The sequence below is a fragment of the Pristiophorus japonicus genome, chromosome 5, assembly GCF_044704955.1.
Source record: "Pristiophorus japonicus isolate sPriJap1 chromosome 5, sPriJap1.hap1, whole genome shotgun sequence".
NCBI classification, from domain to species: domain Eukaryota; kingdom Metazoa; phylum Chordata; class Chondrichthyes; family Pristiophoridae; genus Pristiophorus; species Pristiophorus japonicus.
Genome location: NC_091981.1, coordinates 61,975,794 through 61,999,206, shown reverse-complemented (window position 1 = coordinate 61,999,206; position 23,413 = coordinate 61,975,794). Strand labels below are relative to the sequence as shown.

Sequence of the window (23,413 nt, the reverse complement as noted above, 5' to 3'; positions counted from 1 at the left end):
CTGATCGCTGCATCAACTCTCATGAAACCATCATAGGCAGTCCCTCGAATCGAGGATGACTTGCTTCCACGTCAAAAAGTTCACAGGTGTTTCAATGAAGGACCTAAAATTCCAGGTCCGAACTAAATCTTGAAGGGTGGAAGATGCCTGTGCTTGGATTTTTTTTTTTAAAAACACGTGGTGGCTGATGCACACCAGTCACCACACAGACTTGACAAGAGCTAGGTCTTGGCCCAGTAGCAAGGATTAACCAGCTCTGCTGCACAGGCCCAGTGCGCACACATATTGAAGCGTGGGCTGGCCCGTGCTGCCCCTGGGCCCTCAGGGTACTGGTATAAGACTCCTGTATATATTATATAATAACACACCATGTGTTACTGGGTATAATGCTCCTATATATCATATAATAACACACTGTGTGTTACTGGGTATAACACTCCTGTATATATTATATAATATCGCACCATGTGTTATTGGGTTACATGGAAACATGCACGTGTGAACATCAGCACAGAAAAGGATCAAGTTTGGCTGCAACATACACCTCACCACCTCCCCACCCCCTAAAAACAGCCACAGCTCACACGTGAAGAATGAGCACCTAGGCTAATCAGTGACTGTGGGACTGCACCCAGCATGGGTCAAGCAGGAGGAAAAGGACAGAGGTATGGGGAAAAGCTGCTTGCAACAAAAACTGTGCCCAAGTACAGGAAATAAATCTACACTAACCCAAGATGCACTATTCCTTTCCGTAGACCCATGCCTTCCCCCCAAGGCAAGAAATAAAGTTCAGCTGCATCAAAATTTAGACACTGTTAGATTTGAGATTACGTGACTCCAATCTATATACATGACTCAGTATAAGCACATCCAAGTCAAAGGCTGGAGAACTCCTGTATACAAACTAATAATAAGCACCTCTCTTCTTGCAATATATGCACTCAGAGAAAAATAGCGAGACACAATCTATAGCTTGAAAATATTAGTGATAAAAAGATTAATGTGTAGAAAATACAAAACAGGGACAATAAAATCAAGATGTTCAGTTTATGCAAGTTCAGGCAGCTCTAATCAATCTTCTGCTTTCACTTTCTGTAGCTTATAGTACATGCATCAAACTGTTACATTACTCAATTTAACAAACTAATAACATTACAGTGCAAGTTTCCCCAGTGGCTCAGGCTGTGAATATCCAAGTTATACAGACCATAAAGGTCCCAGGTTCAGTCTCTAATATGTACTGCATTAATTCACCTCAGGCAGACAGCTGTAGCTGCCACTGGCCTCAGTATCCCAGGCTAGGGAATTTAAAAAAAACAATCAGGATTCCTGCTCTTAATCACAATCCAGGCACTTCTACTGGAACCATGCATATGTCGGTGAGTTGAAGACAGGATCGAGTTCAGTTGTGATGCCCCTTCTGGTAGGACAGCCTGCCAACACCTTATCCAAGCATAACACGTGTAGAGCTGTACCCTGGGATGAAATACAGTTTTCAACAAAAAAAAAGGCAAAAAAAAACTAGCAGAGTATGCCCATTGATGTTTTTTTTATTTTGTTTGATAACGCTCCTGTGAAGCGCCTTGCGACGTTTTACTGCGATAAAAGATGGTATAAATGCAAGTTGTTGTTACAATCAACTTTTTCTACAACTTGCCAAATCTGAATTCCTCAGAAAACTTTAAATCAGATCAGACATTCCCAAGCTAAATGCAATACACGTCTGGCATGAGTTAGGGCAGGGGTGACCAACGACAGACATTGGGCCCCAAAGTCCTGGTAATCTAAGCCCAGGTATATTGCTTACGTACTGGTTTGCCTTATTTGAATTAAGGTGATCCTAGAGATTCAGAAAGGGCTGTTACGACCATCTGCTAGCATCAGCAGTTTGAAATATATGCACATTAACAGGAACACCGATTTAAACTTTGTACAGTGGACCTCTCTTTGCCCCCTCTGCAGAGGTTCAATAATGTGCACCTATGCAGCCCTCAAAAAGGCAATTGTTCAGAGATGCCCAATTTAAGAACATAAGAAATAGGAACAGGAGTAGGCCATACGGACCATCGAGTCTGCTCCGCCATTCAATAAGATCATGGCTGATCTGATTATGGACTCAGCTCCACTTCCCCACCCGCTCCCCATAACCCCTTATCGTTTAAGAAACTGTCTATTTCTGTCTTAAACTTATTCAATGTCCCAACTTCCACAGCTCTCTGAGGCAGTAAATTCCACAGATTTATAACCCTCAGGAGAAGAAATTTCTCATCTCAGTTTTAAATGGGCGGCCCCTTATTCTAAGATCATGCCCTCTAGTTCTAGTCTCCCCCATCAGTGGAAACATCCTCTCTCTATCCACCCGGTCAAGCCCCCACATAATCTTATACATTTCGATAAGATCACCTCTCATTCTTCTGAATTCCAATGAGTAGAGGCCCAACCTACTCAACCTTTCCTCATAGGTCAACCTCCTCATCCCCGGGATCAACCTAGTGAACCTGCTCTGAACTGCCTCCAAAGCAGGTATATCCTTTCGTAAATATGGAAACCAAAACTGCACGTAGTATTCCAGGTGTGGCCTCACCTATACTTTGTATAGCTGTAGCAAGACTTCCCTGCTTTTATACTCCATCCCCTTTGCAATAAAGGCCAAGATATCATCATTAGTCTTCCTGATCACTTGCTATACCTGCATACTATCCTTTTGTGTTTCATGCACAAATACTCCAGGTCCTGCTGTACTACAGCACTTTGCAATCTTTCGCCATTTAAATAATAACTTGCGCTTTGATTTTTTCTGCCAAAGTGCATGACCTCACACTTTCCAACATTATACTCCGTCTGCCAAATTTTTGTCCACTCACTTAACCTGTTTATGTCTTTTTGCAGATTTTGTGTGTCCTCCTCATACATTGCTTTTCCTCCCATCTTTGTATCGTCAGCAAACTTGGCTACATTACACTCAGTCCCTTCTTCCAAGTCGTTAATATAGATTGTAAATAGTTGGGGTCCCATCACTGATCCCTGCTGCACCCCACTAGTTACTGGTTGCCAACCAGAGAATGAACCATTTATCCCAACTCTGTTAGTTAGCCAATCCTCTATCCATGCTAATATATTATCCCCAACCCTGTGAACTTTTATCTTGTGCAGTAACCTTTTATGTGGCACCTTGTCAAATGCCTTCTGGAAGTCCAAATATACCACATCCATTGATTCCCCTTATCCACCCTGTTCATTACATCCTCAAAGAACTGCAGCAAATTTGTCAAACATGACTTCCCTTTCATAAATCCATGCTGACTCTGCCTGACCGAATTTTGCTTTTCCAAATGTCCTGCTACTGCTTCTTTAATAATGGACTCCCAACCACAGATGTTAGGCTAACTGGTCTATAGTTTCCTGCTTTTTATCTGCCTCCTTTTTTAAATAGGGGCGTTATATTTGCAGTTTCCCAATCTGCTGGGACCGCCCCAGAATCCAGGGAATTGTGGTAAATTACAACCAATGCATCCATTTAGGGTGCTAATTACAAATTTTACAAACACTACAAATTTGGTGTCACTGAAGTGAAAACTATTTTATGACGCTGAAGTTGCAATACTGTACAACTCTGGGGTGGGGTTCCAACCAAATTCCAGAGATAAGGAATGGGACTCCCTACCACAGAAGAGGCAGTCACACACCCCTGGGGTTAAAGAAATTTATCGAGAAATTATTCAAATATTCAATGAGGGCAGACTTCACTCTCAATGTAAAACAGAAAATGCTGGAAATCAGGCAGCATCTGTGGAGAGAGAGAGAGAGAGAGAGAGTTAATGTTTCAGATCGATTACCTTTCATCAGAACTCAAAGGTCATCAACCTGCAACGGTAATTCTGTTTCTCTCTCTCCGCAGATGCTGCCTGACCGGCTGAGTATTTCCAGCATTTTCTGTTTTTATTTCAGATTTGCATCATCCGCAGTATTTTGCTCCTGTTTCACTCTCAATGTAACGGCCAGCAGGGGAGCTCTGCCCATGCCTGTAAGTTGGCATATACAGAATTCTCTCCTGGTTGGGAGATTTGCAGTTGAAGCCAAGCAGTACAAACTAGGCAATGGCTGAGACTGCTGCTACTTGCCTAAGACTTCTTATGCTGAGCACTGTAACAATACAAAATATTTACTCATTAAAAGGTTGAGGAGGCCTGCCTACAGCAATTCAGTTGAACCACAGAAATGTGGGGACTGACCAATTTAGCAACTGGCCTGGTCATGAACACAAGAGCTTCCTTCAAAGCCTGTTCACGAAGCACTACCTCACCTCGCAACATTCTGAATTTCAAATCAAGCTAGTGATAATCTTTAGTTCTAATTAAACCTTGGAAGAAAAAGATAAGTGAAAAAAATTCAGCATTTTGTAGTGTATCGGTGGGTACAGTCAATAATAACATCAGGACACAGAATCTAGGCTAAGATGTGACGAATTGCTTGCTGGAAGACAGTCTACTAACTAACTTATTAGTCAAGCAGCTCCAGCCGCTCACATCTCACTAGAGGCTTAAGGAATCTCTGAATATCTATTGTGTAGAGATTATAAAGTCGTATTAAGTTGCCCAGCAATAACCTTAAGGCAACTTTGTCATTCTCTCTTGCACTGTTGCTTTACATGTTACCTACCTACCAGCGTCCTCTGCTTTTTCCCCACTTCAGATAGCAGTGAAGTAAGACAAACACTAATACTGTATTGATTAATTGACAGCAGGACCAGGAACAAAATTAACCCTCAAACATTGCTATGCAAGTTTCAAGTACTGACTTGTGGTGCGGGGCGGGGCGGGGGGGGGGGGGGGGGGCATTGGAATCCAAAATGGAGTATGTCCAGGGTTCTTCCGTTTCCAGCTTTTAGTTTAAAAAAAACATTTTCTGGATTAAATTCTAATGTTACAAAGAAATCGCTGGAAAAAACCTTTTGCACACTTACTCATTGTGGCTCTTGTACTATTTCTACAATTTATTTAAAAAAGCACAACCTAGTTTTCATTTAGGTTACTTTCTTTTGATACAGTAGTGTATTGGATAAGGGAGAATGACTAAGTGCAAGCACTATCCACAAATACAGCTGGAAAGAGTTGCCCAGCATCAAATATTAATAGATTTTGGAAAAAGCGTGTAGATCAGCATTCAATTATCTTTCTCTAACATTCTCTTCCCCCGTCCCCCGCCCCTCGATGAAATGTAAATAAAAATTCAATTAGGAATAATTTTATAATCTGAGAATTTGCATCTGAGGGGTGTAAAGAAGAATGGGGATTGGAAAAAGGGTTAGATTGTGGTTAGGCATACTGTGCAACTGCAGCAACAGGCAGTCACGCATTGAAAAAAGCCCATGGTGCTTCAGAGGTCTAATCAAAAAAACAACTTGCTCTCCCCCCCACTGAAACGTTACGTACGTGTAAATTTTATTCAACTGAAACACGGAGGATATAATAGGAGTAATTTAAAACAGTATCTTAATGATGGCATAAATGAAGGACGTGCATTTATATAACATCTTTCATGACCTCAGGACATCCTAAAATGCTTTACAGCCAATGAAGTACTTGTGAAGAGTAATCACAACAAATGTTACTTTTTTTTTTGCTAAGAGGAAAGAAACACACAATGCCAAGTATAATCCAAAACACACAGAACTGTTACAGTAAAAACACTATAACCCATGTCCCTTAGAACCACATGTACTATGCTGACATGCCTTTCATTGTTCAGAGCAGGATGTTATAGCAACTAAGCAGATGTGACCGATTTGGTAGGCGACGTACTGGGCAAAAAAAAGCGCTGCAATCAAGATCCACCAAATCATCATTTTGCCCACAGCAATGAACCAATTACACCATCTGTACATAGTAACTATTATATTCATGACTATTGTACAAGTTATAACAGCGCCACTTTACTTCACAGAAATGACACCAAAAACATAACTTTGACTTTCCCATCACATGACTGTCATCTACACAATAGGAAGAAACAGTGAAATTTACCAGAATGCAGGACCTCCTAAAAATAATTCCATTGACAACTACTGAGGGCATAAGTGGGAAGGATACACCCTTCAACTTCTAAATTTGGTGAGTTTCCCCCATTACCTATAAAGCAGTGATTGAAGTGATTGCAATATTTCAAGTTCAGTTCTCTCAAGTCATAAATTCAACTGCCCTGGCAATAAATGATAGAAGATTGGGGGGGAACAATTAATTCCATTTCACAATGTTTTCCATTCCTGATATAAATTCAGATCATTAAACTCATAGGTTTTACCAAACAAGCCAACATCCCAAATAGCTCAAAATACAGGATGTGAGAAAAACTTTTAGTAGTTCTCAGCCTGTGGGCAAGTTCACCCACTGGAAAAACAAAGTGACAGCAGTCTCTGTCACCACAGGAGACCTCGAACTACATCACCTGACCCAAGCAGAGCTCCAATCCCCACTATATATTGATGAGTGAGCAAAGGCAAATTAACTAAGATTCAACCACATGGTAGTTAGTTAGTGAGCAATCTTAAGAGGGAGAGCATTTAATGAAGCTGGTGAAAATTAGTTTACAACTTGGTCAGTCATGCATACTGTTTTATTGTAGCTATTGAAGAGTTCAAAAGTTGAGCTTAACAATTTCAAAATAGTATCTATAAAGTTTAGTTTGATAAACACTTAACTGAGAAACTAAAGCACAGTTCCCATAGGCCTTCTGTGTACTGGGAAGAAAGGATCAAAACGGCTCTGCTTAAAATTACAGGCTCTCAACGGGGCAACCTCATTCTCCGCAGACCTGCACTATACATGACTATTTAATCGTTTTAAGACACAGCAAATATTTATTCGATCACTGGAAAGGGACCCATTTTCTACAATGTCCCTTTACTGCACCTTGAACAACTCCAATATTTTGCTTCTACCATCCTGCCCGACAGATCATTTCAAACATTTATCACTTCTTTATTCAAAGAAGGGCTTCTTGTAAATTTACTACTCACTAATGTCCTCTGGGCCTAATTTGCTGGCTTGCTTTGAAGTAATCTTAGACCACTGACAAATAAAAGAGTACTTTCCTCCAACACTCCCCCAACAAATCTTTTCCTCTCAATGTCAGTGACTCTTTGCTGGATGCACGATTCCATCAGCACCAGTTACCCTTCCGTTATTCAAGCGAGCATCTTGGATGTAAATGTTAAGCTATTCAACCACAAGGGCATCACAGCTGAACCTGTCCACATACATACTCTTCTTGCATAGGTAATTAATGAAAAGTGACAATCCTGGACGATTTCTTAAATCGAGTTATACCGCCCCATCGAGCTGAATTAACTCATCAAAGACCAGAGCTGGAACGTAGGACCTTGCTACTCACTGGATACATATTGACATAAACCCCCGAATGGAATGCATGTACTTAAGGTGATTGGCAGAAGAACCAAAGGCAGCATGAGGAAAAACTTTTTTACGCAGTGAGTGGTTATGATCTGGAATGCACTGAAAGGGTGGTGGAGGCAGATTCAATTGTGGCTTTCAAAAAAGGGAATTGGATAAGTACCGGAGGAAAAAAATTGCAGGGCTGTGGGGAAAGGGCAGGGGAGTGGGACTAGCTGAAGTGCTCTTGCAGAGAGCCGGCACAGGCTCGACAGGCCAGGTGGTCTTCTGTGCTGTAACCATTCTATGATGCTATTTCCTCAAACGTTCTTTCTCCTTTAAAAAAAGTGTAGAAGGATCAACCATGCCATCTATTTTCAAACAAACATCAACACAAAGCAGTTGCAACTCTCGTATAGCCTGCTGGTAGTACATATACATACGGCACAGAAAGACAATGTATAAATTTCTATCACAATTCCTTACAGAAGCTCCCATATTTGTCTTGTTGGGACAATAGACTGTTATAGTTCCTCAAAAGGGCAGGTGTTTATCAAAGACAATTTATACACACCTCATGTATCCTCACAGACAGGTCATGACTGGCACGAGCAGAGCAAGTCACTTACCAGATTTGGTCAGGGGATGTTGCAAGTAGTACAGGAGAAAACAAAGTAATGAAGGGGAGAAGAAAAATGGTGACATGACTGAAATTGTAGTAAAGCCAGTGGTGCTGTTGATTTGAAAGTAGCAAAGAACTTAACAATTCTACGGTATAATTAAAATAGTAATAAAGTAAATTAAAAACTCCAAGTCGTGTTACTTCAAAATACGTCCATTGTTCCCAAAGTGAACACTGTTACAAGATACATATGTATGATGAAGGCCATTAGTCCATCTTAATTCATCTAATGCTACTCCATTGCTACACTTAATCATTCTCGATTCTAGGGCTTTGCCTCCATTCCAAGTGTGATCATTGCGTGAAGAAAATTTTGCAGTAACAGTCCTAAAATTACCTTTAACTAGTTTAAAGCCATAGCCCCTTGTCCTACTCCCACAATTTAAAGCAGCAATGCAGATTAATCTTTTCCATTCCTTTATCTTATAAACCTGTATACGGTCATCTCTTTAGGTACCTCCATTCCAGGCCAAGAATGTCTTTAGGATGAGGCATTAAACCGAGGCCCCGTCTGCCCTCACAGGTAGACGTAAAAGATCCCATGGCACTATTTCGAAGAAGAGCAGGGGAGTTATCCCCGGTGTCCTGGCCAATATTCATCCCTCAAGCAAGATAACAAAAACAGTTTATCTGGTCATTATCACATTGCTGTTTGTGGGAGCTTTCTGTGCGTAAATTGGCTGTTGCGTTTCCCATATTACATGTGACTACACTCCAAAAGTACGTCATTGACTGTAAAACGCTTTGAGATATCCTGTGGTCGTGAAAGGCACTATATATAAATGCAAGTCTTTCCTTTCTTTTTTCTGAGAAGCCCAAGTCTTTCCACAAAACTCAAACCCCTGACATCAAGAATCAGCCTCATGGCTCTTCTTGGCACTGCATCCAGTACTTGAATGTCTCTTTTGTTTCTCAGCCACCAGAACACAGAATGTTCAATGTGCGGTCTGACCAGAGCACATGTACAGTTTGATTACAACTTTCACCAACTTGTATTCTACTGTTCTGGCTAAGTAGTTCAATATTTCATTAGCCTTGTTGATCTGCACTGGATGGGCAAGTGGAGGGTCAAGTCTACCAAGACTCAAGACTCATAGGTCTCTTAACTTTATCCTTAGTTATTTTTACCACACATGGAGTACATGTATTGCCCATTTTCTTCATACGTTCAAGCTTTACATTTGTCATTTATTTTCTGGAAGCACGATACCAATCACGTATTAAATATTCTGCCAAGCATCACACCTCCTTCTTATCCTTTAGTCCCCACTATTTAAAATAAAAACAAGGGTTAAAATGGCCATATTCTTTTGCCAACTGGGTTTTAGATACATTTATGTAGATAGAAACTTGTTCCAATCAAAAACTTCAACCACAAATTTTGCTGCAAATATTTCCTTTTGAATTGCATCTTTCAAATGAAGTCTTGACATTTTGCAAGAAAGTACACCCAAATTTCATAACCAAATGAAATGGTGAGAAGTTCTGCAGCCAAATACCACAACATAGAAAAACAAAAAAAGTGGCAAAAAAAATTCCTACCTTCCAACTAGTGCTTTTAGGTGTCAGACTTGACTCATGCTAGCAATCTTGACTGCGTCAGAAGGTCGTAGGTTGAAGCTCGACTCGAGATTTAAGCACAAAATCTAGGCTGACACTTACAGTACAGTATTGAGGGAATGCTGCAGTTGGAAGTACCGTCTTTCAGAGATGTTATTAAACTGAGGCACTGTCTGCCCTCTCAAGTTGGCCTGAAAGATCCCATGGCACTATTCTAAGAGCAGCAGAGGTGTTCCCCCAGGGTCTTGGTCAACATTACTCCTCAACCAACACGGCCAAAAACATTATCTGGCCATTTATCTTAGTGTTGTTTGTGGGAACTTGCTGTGTGAAAATTGTCTGCTACATTTCTCTACATTACAACAGTGACTACACTTCAAGTGTACTTCATTGGTTGTAAAGGGCTAAAGGACGTTCTGAGGTCATGAAAGGTGCTATATAAATACAAATTATTTATTTGTGTCTCTTCTTCTTAGGCAGGCCTCCAGAGTAGATGAACAAAAATTAGTTTGGTGACTTTGTGTAATAAAGAGAATGAAGTCATTTGTATTTATATAGTACCTTTCACATGCGCAGGATGCCCTAAAGTGCTTCACAATAATGAATTACTTTTGAATCACTGTCTGTTACTTAGACAAACTAGGTAGCCAATCTGCACAAAGCAAGATAAATGCGCAGTTAATGTGTTTAAGTGGTGTTGGTTGAGGGAGGAACACTGATCGGGAGACCAGAAGAACTCCCTATTCTTTGAATACTTGGTGGAAGTTTATTCCACACTCCTCTGATGCCTGAAATCTCAGTCTTAGGATCTCATCCAAATATGGCTTCCCTCCCCTTCGTTGCCTTTGTAATGACACTTGCATTTTTTGGAGCCACTTTAGGACATTCACTAGTGATCATAGACTGCTTCCTCATCATAGGGAGGCTGGGATGGTCCTGATTCCAGCTGCAAAACATTTAAAATCCAGCTATACTTATGGGTCCCAGTGCAGTGGAATCCACATTTATATTGCAAAGCAGATTCCACAACTTAAAAAACTTGAGTATGTGCACGTTCAATTGTGAAATTGTAGTTGAGGGGAAACAATAAATTCTCTTACTGGACTGTACAAGCAGCCTGATCAAAATCACACCTAACTCTGCTATTTAGTCCTCTTGTGTTTATACTGTCATCAGGGTCATCCATGGAAGCGGCCTCTTTTTAAAAAAAAAAGTCTCTAACACACCAGGGTCAGCAACATTACTTTATTTAAAATGCTACTTCCAAAGTTGGGATTCCTACTGGCAGACTAAAAATGTGTCTAATGCTCTTCATGTTGATGGCCACTTATTTTGCAGCAAGTTAAAACAACCCCTGCCTCTCGGAGAAAACAGCGCATCTCACTAAAGGGAAGAGGTTGCTTTCGTATCACAGGGATGCCGAAATCACTCCACTACAAGAGTACTTGGATATAAATTTACAATAATTTACATCTCTATAGCACTCATTTATAGCAAAAAAACGTATCGAAGCACATTATGAGACAATGGATTGCGAGTGAACAAACAATAGTGGTGGGCGGAAGAGAAAAGCTGCAAGGTCAGGAGGGGACAAAAGCATGGTTGAAGAGGAACGTACAGATGCATCAGGTGGCAAAAACCAAAAGACTGGTTGGAACTGTACACCTATATGATGTCCCAAATGCTGGGCGAAAGCAGTCGTGCTAAACTAGTAGGTCTCAAGTCTCTTCATTATAGTATGAAACATCCTTTGCCCAACTAAAGTAGTCAGCCTACTCCATGCAATTATCCAAAATCGAAGCGCTGCGATTCAAAGCTTCAGCCTCCAGTTATGAACTTTAAAAAGCAACAGAGCAGGTCACGAAGTTAGGTGGGTCTGCGAGCATGACACTGCTCTATCTGTATTTACTCCAAACCTGCACGATCTCCAAAAAGGACAAATTCGTCACTAAAAACACCATTTACGTAAAATAAATCCCGATGACTTAAGAGTGTGGCGCACGCCAAATTCAGGGAATCGGCCGCAAGAGTCCCTGACCTACCAGGGCAATTTATCTACAGATGAGAACCAAGCAATTTCTTGCGGTGCTGAGCCGCCGACAGGAAGAGGCGCAGGACTTCAGAAGTTAACTTATTTTTTTGTGAATTAAAAAAAAAATGCGACTGGTCACGTGGGGTGGCCGCAGCTTCCGTGCGCGTCGGATCCGCCCCCTCCATTGTGACGTCACACAGGCCGGTTCTCCCCCTCGTGTCCCAAGGTTCCGGACCGCGCGTGACGTCGCACACGGCTCGGAACGTCGCGGCCGACACAGCGTTCCAAGCGGCCCCTCGTGCCGACCTGTTGCACCCGATTTCTCAGCAAGCGCCCCAACAAGGCGCACACCCGCCCGGCGCGGCGGGGGGGGGCCGCGCCAAGCAGCCTGCCGCTGCAAGCCACGCTTTGCAATCAGACCGGCCACCCGCGCTCGGACAATACGCAAAACTTTTTACCTCCCCTCTTTTGTTCCAAAGCTTCTCAGCAATGTTGAGGGGGAGGGACAAAAAACATTACGTATTAGGTTTTAAATTTTAAAGATTTTTTTTTTCTAAATAAACGCATCCCTGCAATGCGTCAGATGTTCTTGAAAATATACTCTAAACAGTTTGTGGGTTTTTCGTGTGCGTATCGTTGTTTCCGTGATGCTCCAAGACATGTTGACGTTCGCTTTCTTATCGTTTCAGCAATTTTGACAAGTTTTCAGATAGACAATAAAGCGTCTCCCGCGTCGGGGAGGGACCGATCAGAACTATATGGGGGGGGGGAAAGAAAGAGGAAGAGTCGTGCAGGTAGAAGTCACTGCAATATTCCACGGACCGAGTTGAGTGTGTAGTGTGGTGAACGTGTCACCTTCTTCATTTAAACACTGGCGTCTGCCGAGTCAGAGGTCACTGCAGATCCAAAAAGAGGGGAGGGAGGAGGGGGGGGTTTAAGAGAAACCTTGTCGCTTTCCAACCCAAGTTGCAATGGAAGCCTTTCAAACATCTGCAATCTCTTCACTACTCCATTACCTAAAGGCCCTGAATAATTCACATCCGCCGACTGCAGACAGTAACCCTTTCTTTTTAGAATTGTGGTGGGGTTGGGGGAAATGAGAATGCAAACATTGCTACAAGATTACAGCGTGACCATGTGGCTAACAACCCCCCCCCCCCCCCCAAAAAAAAACTATTCTTAAAAAGCAAACATTCTTTTTCGCAACTTGCAATAAAAACCTGAAGAAAACAGAGTACAAGCGCCGGGCTGTATGAGAAATTGTCGAAAATGCAGTCCAGCTGTACGGGGAGGAGAGAGAGAGAGAAACCTGCTTGGAAATAAGAGTTCAACAACAAGGGAATGCAGGTTGCCATTAATCCGAGCAGAACCAATCGGCGACGGCAGAAAGATCCAAAATGGGGGGCAAAGCAGGGAAAAATCCTGCAGAGGAGGAAGAGCCTGGCGTCGCTGGATCAGCAGCCGAACAAACGGCACAAGTATTGGTGCGGGAACGCGATCGCTTCCCTCTCCTCCCCAGCAGAAGCTTTGCAATACAACAGGCCGGATCAACAACCATTAAATAATTAGATCTGAACCCGGTAAGGGACGGCCAGACTGTCACCGAATCTCTCTTCTCTGTAAAAAGAGCAGACACCAATATAAAAAAAAAAGATAATCCATTAAAAAAAAATCATGTGTGTCTACAATTAGCAAAACAAAACGAGAGAAACGTACAATGGAGGTACCTTGCAGCATTAGCAGCCAAAACCATAACAAACAAAAAAAAATGCCTTCCAAAAAAAAGGGGAAAATGTTAAAAGCCTAACCACCTCCTTCAGGAAGAGATTTTTTTTAAACTTCTTGAGCCACTTACTAATCTTTTGTGAATTATATTCCTCTTGGGTCTTTCTCTGGTCATCCTGTTGTCCCAATTTTCTTTGCGAAGAAGAGAAAATTCCACATGAATCAATCTCGTCGATGTGGATAAGCCCTGGCTGGTCTATATTTACAAAGCTCCCTCTCCGTGCTTGCCGTGCCTGCTCGCCTTTTGATTAAATCCGAAGTTGGGAGGGAGAAAAAAAATAAATAATTCACTTCAATAAAACACTCATCATTTTTTTTAAACTCGTCGACACCAGGTATAGTTACTGCTCCCGGGCAGCACGAAAAGACGAAGTAAAAAAAACCTACGGGTGAAGTTACATCTTGAATAAGAAAAAAAACATGGGGGAACGAGAGAGAAGAGAAGGGGGAATAAAATAATGTAGTCACGTTCTGTGCAGAGAGACAGACAGAGTCTCAAACACACACACAACTCAGGCTCATACTCGCACTCCCACCAATCACATCCCTTTAACTTTAAATGGCTACGTTAGGACGCTCCCGGCCACGCACACTCAGTACAGCCCCTGCCGGAGAGCACAAGAGCTGCAGCGCAGACTGGGACTTCCCTCTTTCTCTCTCCGTGTCTGTCTGTACTCCCTCTCTCTTATACTTCCATCTCCCAACATACTGTGTGTATATATAATATATATTTAAAAACAAAGACTTGCATTCATATAGCGCCTTTCACAACCTCAGGACGTCCCAAAGCACTTTATAGCCAATGAAGTACTTTTCTTTGAAGTATAGTCACTGTTGTAATGTAGGAAATGCAGCAGCCAATTTGTGCGCAGCAAGGTCCCATCAAATTCTTTTTTAGTGATGTTGGTTGAGGGATAAGTATTGGCCAGAATACCCAGCTCTTCTTCAAAATAGTGGCATGGGATATTTTACATTCACCAGAGAGGGCCTCGGTTTGATGTCTCGCCCAAAAGACGGCACCAACGACAGTACAGCACTCCCTCAGTACCACACTGAATTGTCAGCCGAGATTTTGTGCTCAAGCCTCGAGTTGGACTTGAACCCACCAACTTTTGACTCAGTGGTAAGGCTACCCATTGAGTCACAGCTAACACCTATATATTACACAAACACATGGCCCGCTGCCAGCACAAATCAGAACATTGCACGTACCAGTGACTTTCTTGATTACATGTTATCCCGCTGCCAGCCTGGATTGAAAACATTTAGGCTACACCCTCCGAATGGAAGCAGGAAATTTCTGGAAATACACTGCAGGTCTGTCAGCATGTGTAAAGAGGAAGGACAAGTTAATGTTTCATGTATATCTTTCATCAGCACTCAAATACATTCAACGTATGCTATTAGAACTATTGAATTTAGGTACAATAAGAAAAAGAGTTGAGTAACTGCATTTGGAACTCAGCATACAAAAATGACAGCAATAAATTGTTAGTTTAAGGAGTGTTGGGAATTCATTTTTTACTCAGGTTTCAGATCTGACTTGCGTTCGAGACCCAGTATATTCTAGCCCAATTCTGTCCTTGCTAAGTGCTCACACATGCGCAATTTTCAGAGACAACTTTTAGTTTGATATTGCAGTGCAGTTATAATACACTGTAACATGGAATGTTTAGAGCTGTGTTTCCCCCCTTCATCCCACACATCAGCCATGCTGTTACAGGATGTACAGAACGGATGTCAGCAGCTAACCCATTGAATGGGAGCAATTATTCTGAGGGTTAATCGCTTACGTTCCTCTCAAACTGAAATCATACCAGCTGATTATACAGAAAAAATCTTAGCACTGGATACCTACTCACTCACTGCTTACTCAGCTGGAAGATGGTGCATGGCATGGGTGGAATAAATATTAAAATATGAACTATAACAAGAAAGAAAGACATGGATTTATATAGCACCTTTCACGACCACTGGACATGTCAAAGCGCTTTACAGCCAATGAAGTACTTTTGGAGTGTAGTTACTGTTATAATTTACAAATAAAATTGCCACTGTGGCATTAGAATCATCATTAATAAGACTTGGCATTGGCACACATAGTGATAATAACATTTTACCTGACCCTGTCTATCCACTGGCAGCTGGGATAGTGTGAGCACCTGCCTACACTTAAACCTTTCTAGCTTGCACTGATCCTTTAATTCCACAGTGAACAGAATTATTTCTATTATAGAACAGTGAGGCTCCTCTTACTCCAATGAAAACAAATTGTGGTAGACGTATATTACTGTTTCTATTTCACAAATGTAAAAAACCCATAATTTACTAACCATTTATAAAATTTGACAGGATGTGAAATGATTACCCGCATTATTTTCTTCAGTGAATTATTGTTTTTAATTCCGTTGCAGCAAATTATCATGTTGGAAGCAGTGAAATTATTGACAACCTTTATATGGAATAAATATAGGTTCTCACACCCAACAGTACACAACGGAATTCTCATGCATCTGAGTTCTGACAGATTTTTGCGCAAGTGAGTGAATAACTCTGTTTTATACTAAGATGTCACCTTGGTCCACTGTTAACTAGTTTTAGTGCTTTGATTTCTAAATACTCAAGATTTATTTATGCAACACACAGACACGTTTATTTGATAACATGTCAATAAACTTATAACTTTGCTTGAAAGGTTGGCATAGCAGTAAAACTAAGTGACTGAATTGGGCAACATTTTTTTTCTGTTTGCATGCAAAATGGCAGAGACATAATTTGAGATTATCAGTTGTTTATTCTTTCCAATTTTCTCATCCAATTTTTATCTATTGCTGGGTAGGGGTTGCAGTCTCAAAGTTGTTAGTCACCCTTCTCCCAAGTGGCTGTTATTTGTATGTGAGCCTGGACATTGTGTGTCAGTAGGCTATTCAACTATGGAAGGCATCACAACTGCACCCAATCCTATTCTCTTCTGACACCCACTCACTTGGCTTTCAGGTAGAGGTTGCTGAACAGTGATCAGTAACAGGATGCTTGGCTTATTTTACCCTCTCTTACGTGGGGCGTGTGGCCAGTTGTCGTGCCTGAGATTAGCAAAGTCAGCAGAGACGTGGATTGCTCTGGGAACTTTGATTCATGACCATTAACTCCATGCTTTATGCCAAATCATTCAGAATTTGGAGTCATCTCAAGATTAGTTAGCATGCATCAGGGACTATTAGCAGATGGTCAAGTCAATACATATAAATGTGTTAGATTAGCAAAAATTCAATTTTTTAATAAACCACTGCAGGCAACAAACTGAAGAGACTGGATTTTCCGCCCAGTGATTACAAGTGAGAGGAATATTTGGTCGCAAGATTTGGTGCCTTCGTATAACGAGGTCTTGGTGTCAGTAAGGAATTATCAATGGTGAACTTTCAATGTAATTTGTTCTTTATAGTAAAAACTTGCTGCTAACGTAACCTCAACCCCCCAAAAAAATTCAGAAATGTTGGTAACCATTGTTCCACATGATTTCATAGCAGTTCTTGTTAAATCTTCGTGCTCTCTGAACCCTGGTCAGCCACTAAGTTGTAAAGCAATCGCTACTCAGATCAGCGACCTACCACCACCATCTCAGCTCATCCATCATAGAACTGGGCTTAACAGTGATGTTCCCCACAGTGAAATAGCCTGGTGAATTTCACCTATTGATCTCACACATGAAGCATAAACTCTTAAGGTGTCAGCTGTGGTTCAGTTGGTAGCACCATCACCTCTGAGTCAGAAGATTGTGGGTTCAAATCCCACTCCAGAGACTTGAGCACAAAAATCTAGTCTGACACTCTAGGGCAGTACTGAGGGTGTTGTCTTTTGGATGGGACGTTAAACTGAGGCCCTGTCTGCTCCCTCGGATGGACGTAAAAGATCTCACTGCACTATTTTTTTACTATTTCAAAGAAGAGCAGGGGAGTTATCCTCAGTGTCCTGGCCAATATTTATCCCTCAATCAACATCAATGAAATAGATTATCTAGTCATCACATTGCTGTTTATGGGAACTAGCTGTGTGCACATTGGATGCTGCATTTCCTACATAATAATAATGACTACACTTCAAAAACGACTTCATTGGCTGTAAAGCGCTTTGGGATGTCTGGCAGTTGTGAAATGTGCTATATAAATCCAAGTCTTTTCTTTTTAAATGAGGTACTGGGGGATCTTCAGGCATTGGTGGAACATTAACCCAGCATGAATCCATGCCTTCAGGAGAGAGCTAGAGAAAGCTGAAAAAGAAACACATTTCAAGTATAGTGATTTTCAGTGTGTATGCATTTGGAAGTGAGCATGTATTGCATCATGAAGAATGCACTTGGAAGTGACTAATTGTATGAAAAATAGTTTGACGTGATGGTATCACTAGTTAAAGCCTCAAATGACACCACATTTATTGCCATTTCAATGAAGTCCTGTAAAGTGGAAATAGAAGCAAAATATTTTTGTTGACTAATCATCTGTTTCATAGATTCTTATCATCCATCACTGTTGCCAAGTCTTACTGTATGGTTTTATATCTTTTGAATCGGCCAAAGTTTGAAAAAATTCAAGTCAGAGGTTCAAAGATTTCTTTCAGAATGTGTATTTTTCTTTAATGCTATCTAATGAAAATTTAAGTCAAGATATTAGGGAATGGATGGAAGCAAAGGGAAATTGGCAGGTATAGCCCATCACTGTTGCCGCTAAGGGTAACATTAAGACTACATTCTGCTACTGCCCTTATGTTGTGTTGACAAGAAAAAGAAATGAAGTACTTTTTGAAGCATGATCACTGTTGTAATGCGGCAGAAAAGTCATGAACAGCATGGTTCCATAAACAGCAACGTGATAATGGCCAGATAATTTCTTTTTTAATGATGGAATAAATATTAGCCAGGACATCGAGGAGAACTCCTTGCTCTTCTTTGAAATAGTGCCCTTTAGGATCTTTTACATCCACCTCAGAGGGCAGATAGGTCGTCGGTTTAATGTCTCATCCAAGAGACGGCACCTCTGACAATGCAGTACGCCCTCAGTACTGCACCGAAGTGTCAGTCTTGATTTTGTGCTCAATTATCTGGAGTGGGACATGAATCCACGAGGCAAGGGTGTTACCACTGAGCTGTGGCTGACAAAGGAGCAGAGGATGAAACAATCATTGTTACGGAGATAAATAAGATGAGGCAACATCACATGTGAAATGTAAAGATATAATTAGGTTAATTTTTCTTAACTCTTACTAGGTTTTACATTATGTTCGAATTACTGTAGATAGACCTTTCCCCTTTTTAATCCTATTGGATGGATACGAGGGGCCATGAAGAGAGTAAGGGGAAATTGACTACAAATAGAGGGGAAAATTAGTTTTATAAATATGGAATAAAAATGTAAATAAATACACCTTTAATCAGATATTTAGAGAATTATCAGAGCACTGCAGCACCAACAGTATATTATGTAATCATTTGCTCGTGTGAAATGTCTATTGGGGTGATTTTAACCCTGCCCGCTCAGTGAAAAATCAGTGGTCGGGCAGTTAAAATCATCCATGGGACTTCCCCACTGTCTTCCCGCGGGTTCCAACTTTACCTGTTCTTTCTCCAGAAACTGTCGGATTCCTTCTTTAAAAATGCAGATTGGGTTCCGATGACATCATTTCTATTTTAACCAGATGCATGTGTTCAGAAGCTATTAAGACTTTCCCGCCAGGCCAACCTAGCGGAAAGAGGAGTCAGGTCCAGAAGAGGCATAAAAAAATAAGGGCTAAAAATTCAGGTTCACCCTGTTTGGGGACGGTAACACTCATGAGGCGCGAGACTTTGCACCAGCCACAGAAGTCTCACCTCTCGCGAGAAATCGGATTACCGTCCCCGAAAGGAAGTGGAGCGCTTTCTGGGGCAGTAGCGGGTGCACGCCTCGGGAGCGGGGCGCACGGCTCAGCAGCACTACGCAGTTGGCCACATAGGAGGGGCTCTTCCCCGAATTAAAGGGAAGGGGCCAAGCTGCAAACTCTGCTGGAAAAAAAAGATCCTGCCTGGACCACTGGGGAGCGGGGGTGCCACGCCAACAGTTGGGCACTCAAGCAAAGTGCTGGGCTAACCGATCGCGGCACAGACCCCACGTCCAAAGTGGCAATGGGACGCACAAGAAAATCGGTAACGAATTTAGGAACAGCCGGCCACCTCCCCTTTAAATTTCGCCCCGCTAGTGGCCGGCCGTCCGGTACGCATCCCCTGAAGCTGTCACTGTCATCACCAGCTTCAGGGAGCGATACCTAATTTCTGGTCCAGGGCGCTGTGCACAGTGATGACGTTAGCATCGCCGGCGCAGCAGAGCAGGACGTTACGTGTTACCACCGCCGCTAAACTCCCGCCAAATGTAGTGGGAGTCGTTAGCGGCGCCATGCATGGTCACAAAATCGTTTGCGGCCCGCTAACGGGAGGCGCAAATGACCCGAATTTCTCCTCCTCAGTGTATTTCCTTTTTTTGTATTTCCTTGCGAAGGCCAGGAGGAGCAGTAGTGGTCTTGCTGGTCCTACAAGATATGTTTAGCTCTCCCCTACCCTGGGCTTGCCCCCTCCCGCAACCGCAAGAACTATTCCTTCGGTCCTCAATGGCAGTCTCCTGCCAATCGACATTCTGCTCCGGCCTGCAGGCCAGCTGCCACTTCTTGTTGGTTTCAGGTGTGTACTTGATTGAGCCTATGCAGTTGAGGCCTGGGAATTAATATCTCCTGGACCTCATGCTGCCAAGGTCGGGATGCTTTGCCACACACCTCAGCCAACACTTGCCGACTGCTGGCCCAATTTAAAATCAAGTATTATATAGTTTCTTACAGCTTTGTACACATTACCACCCTTGTAAGTTCCTTTAACCAGGCTTGCTGCCATTGCTTTATTCCTGGAGTAGTTGTGATTCATTACTGTTGTTCTCTATAGCCAGTAATTCTCACTGCTCTCCAGGCTACTCTTTGGATTGTCTCATGATCGTGAAGCAAGGGGGAAAAAAGAAAAAAAGTAGCTGGAGGCTTATTTCAGCCTTTAATGCATGCTCTTTGCTTCTGATGTTGTGAGGCTTCATAACAAAATCCAGCCTTACAGCAAGGAGGTTCCAATGTTACTAGGATTTCACTAGAATGAGAGGTTACAGTTATGAAGAAAGCCACAAAATTTGGGATTTTGTCACTCAGGTGGACTATTTGAAGCTCTTCCAGTGTCCTGGCCAACATTTATCCCTCGACCTACACCACCAAAACCAACTATCCGCTCATTTATCTCATTGCTGTTTGTGGGCCCTTGTTGTGCTCAAACTGGCTACTTCATTTTCCTACATTACAACAGTGACTACAATTTAAAAATGCATCGAATTATATAGAATTTACAGCATAGAAACAGGCTATTCGGCCCAACTAATCTATTCTGGTGTTTATGTTCCACATGAGCCTTGTCTCTCCCTACTTCATCTAATCCTATCAGCATATACTTTTATTCCTATCTCCCTCGTGTATTTAACTAGCTTCCCCTTAAATGAATCTATGCTGTAAGAACACAAGAGTTAGGAGCAGGAGTCAGCCATATGACTCCTTCAGCTTGGTCCGCCATTCAGTAAGATCATAGCTGATCTTCGACCTCAACTCCACTTTCCCATCTGATCTCCATATCCCTTTATTCCCCAAGAGTCCAAAATCAGCCTTGAATATACTCAATGATTCAGTATCCACAGCCCATTGGGATATACCTCACCCTTCCTTACCCTCAACGACTATCTGTCCCACCTGTGACAGGGATTGTGGCTCTTGTATTGGACTGTTCAGCCAGCTAAGCACTCATTTTAAGAGTGGAAGCAAGTCTTTCTCGATTCCGAGGGACTGCCTATGATTCTGATGATGAGAATTTGCTTTCCTAAATTGCTTGCTGTACCAGTATACTAACTTTCTGTGTTTCCTGTATGAGGACACCTAAATCTCTCTGAACACCAACATTTAATAGTTTCTCATTGTTTAAAAAAATTCTGTTTTTCTATTCTTCCTACCAAAGTGAATAACCTCACATTTCCCTACATTATACTCCATCTGCCACCTTATTGTCTACTCAGCTAACCTGTCTATATCCCTTGGCGGGCTCTTTGTGCCCTTCTCAAGGCTTACTTTCTCACCTAGCTTTGTATTGTCAGCAAACCTGGATACATTGCACTCGGTCCCACCCCTAGCCTCAGCTATTTACAATTTATATTAATTACTTAAATGAACAACAACATGTATTTATATAGCTTCTGTAACATGGTGAAACATCCCAAGATGCTTTACAGGAGTATTATTTTATCACTTAATACTCCTGTGAAGCGCCTTGGGATGTTTCACTATGTTAAAGTTGCTATATAAATACAATTTGTTGTTATTGTTCAGCTAAGTCATTAATATAAATTGTAAATAGCTGAGGCCCAGCCATTGATCCTTGTGGCATCCCACTAGTTACAGCCTGCCAACCGAAAAATGACTCATTTATCCCTACTCTCTGTTTCCTGTTCATTAACCAATTCTCTATCCATGTTAATATATTATTTCTAATCCCATGAGCCCTTATCTTGCATAGCAACCTTTTATGTGGCACCTTATCGAATGCCTCTTTGGAAATCCAAATAAACTACATCCACTGGTTCCCCCTTATCTGCACTGCTAGTTACACCCTCAAAAAACTCTAATAAATTTGCTTTTGTAAAACCATATTGACTCTGCCTAATCATATTATGATTTCGTAAGTGCCCTGTTAACACTTCCTTAATATGGATTCCAGCATTTTCCTGACGACTGATGTCAGGCTAACTGGCTTGTAGTTTCCTGTTTTCTCTCTCCTTTCTTGAACAGCGGGGTTACATTTGCTACCTTCTAATCTGCTGGGACCGTTCTAGAATCTAGAGAATTTTGGTACATCGCAACCAATGCATCCACAATCACTAGAACCCTAGGATGTTGGCCATGAAGTCCAGGGGATTTGTCAGCTTTTAGTCCCATTCGTTAGTCAAGTACCTTTGCTCTGCTGATGTGAATTACTTTAAGTTCCTCACTCTTATTAGCCTCTTGGTTCCCCACTATTTTTGGTATACTTTTTGTGTCTTCTATTGTGAAGACAGATAAAAAATATTTGTTTAAAGTCTCTGCCATTTCCTTATTCCCCATTATAATTTCTCCTGTCTCAGCTTCTAATGGACCAACGTTTACTTTTGCTACTCTCTTCCTTTTTACATACATGTAGAAGCTCTTACCATCTGCTTTTATATTTCTTGCTAGGTTACTATCAAATACTATTTTCTTCCTTTTTATTAATTATTTGGTCTCCACTGCTCCATGTGGTAGCAAGTTCCACATTCTAACCATTCTCTGGGTAAATAAGTTATATCTGAATTCCTTATTGGATTTATTAGTGGCTATCTTATTTTTATGACCCCCAATTTTGGACTACCCCCCGACACGTGGAAACATCTTCTCTACATCTACCCTATGAAACCCCTTCATAATTTTACAGATCCTCTATTGTGTGTACTATCTATTAGATCACATAAGAACATAAAAATAGGAGCAGGAGTAGGCCATACGGCCCCTCGAGCCTGCTCTGCCATTTAATATGATCGTGGATGATCCGATCATGGACTCAGCTCCACTTCCCTGCCCGCTCCTCCCCATAACCTATTATTCCCTTATCGGTTAAGAAACTGTCTATCTCTATCTTAAATTTATTCAATGACCCAGCTTCCACAACTCTCTGAGGAGCGAATTCCACAGATTTACAACCCTCTGAGAGAAGAAATTCCTCCTCATCTCAGTTTTAAATGGGCGGCCCCTTATTCTAAGATTATGCCCCCTAGTTCTAGTCTCCCCTATCCTCTCTGCATCCTCTCTGCATCTACCTTGTCAAGCCCCCTCATAATCTTATACATTTTGATATCACCTCTC

At 41.8% G+C, this 23,413-nt stretch overlaps 1 protein-coding gene across 1 annotated transcript in view; it reads right to left on the bottom strand.

The window, feature by feature from the left end:
- LOC139264363 (protein Jumonji-like) overlaps window positions 1-13,989 on the bottom strand; it is a 447,980-nt gene extending 433,991 nt beyond the window's left edge. The window contains exon 1 of the mRNA XM_070880677.1: window positions 13,518-13,989. Within this exon, the coding sequence (XP_070736778.1) occupies window positions 13,518-13,562 (45 nt within the window). The 5' untranslated portion in view covers window positions 13,563-13,989. The remainder of the gene's footprint in view (window positions 1-13,517) is intronic.
- Between the last annotated feature and the right edge of the window lie 9,424 nt (window positions 13,990-23,413).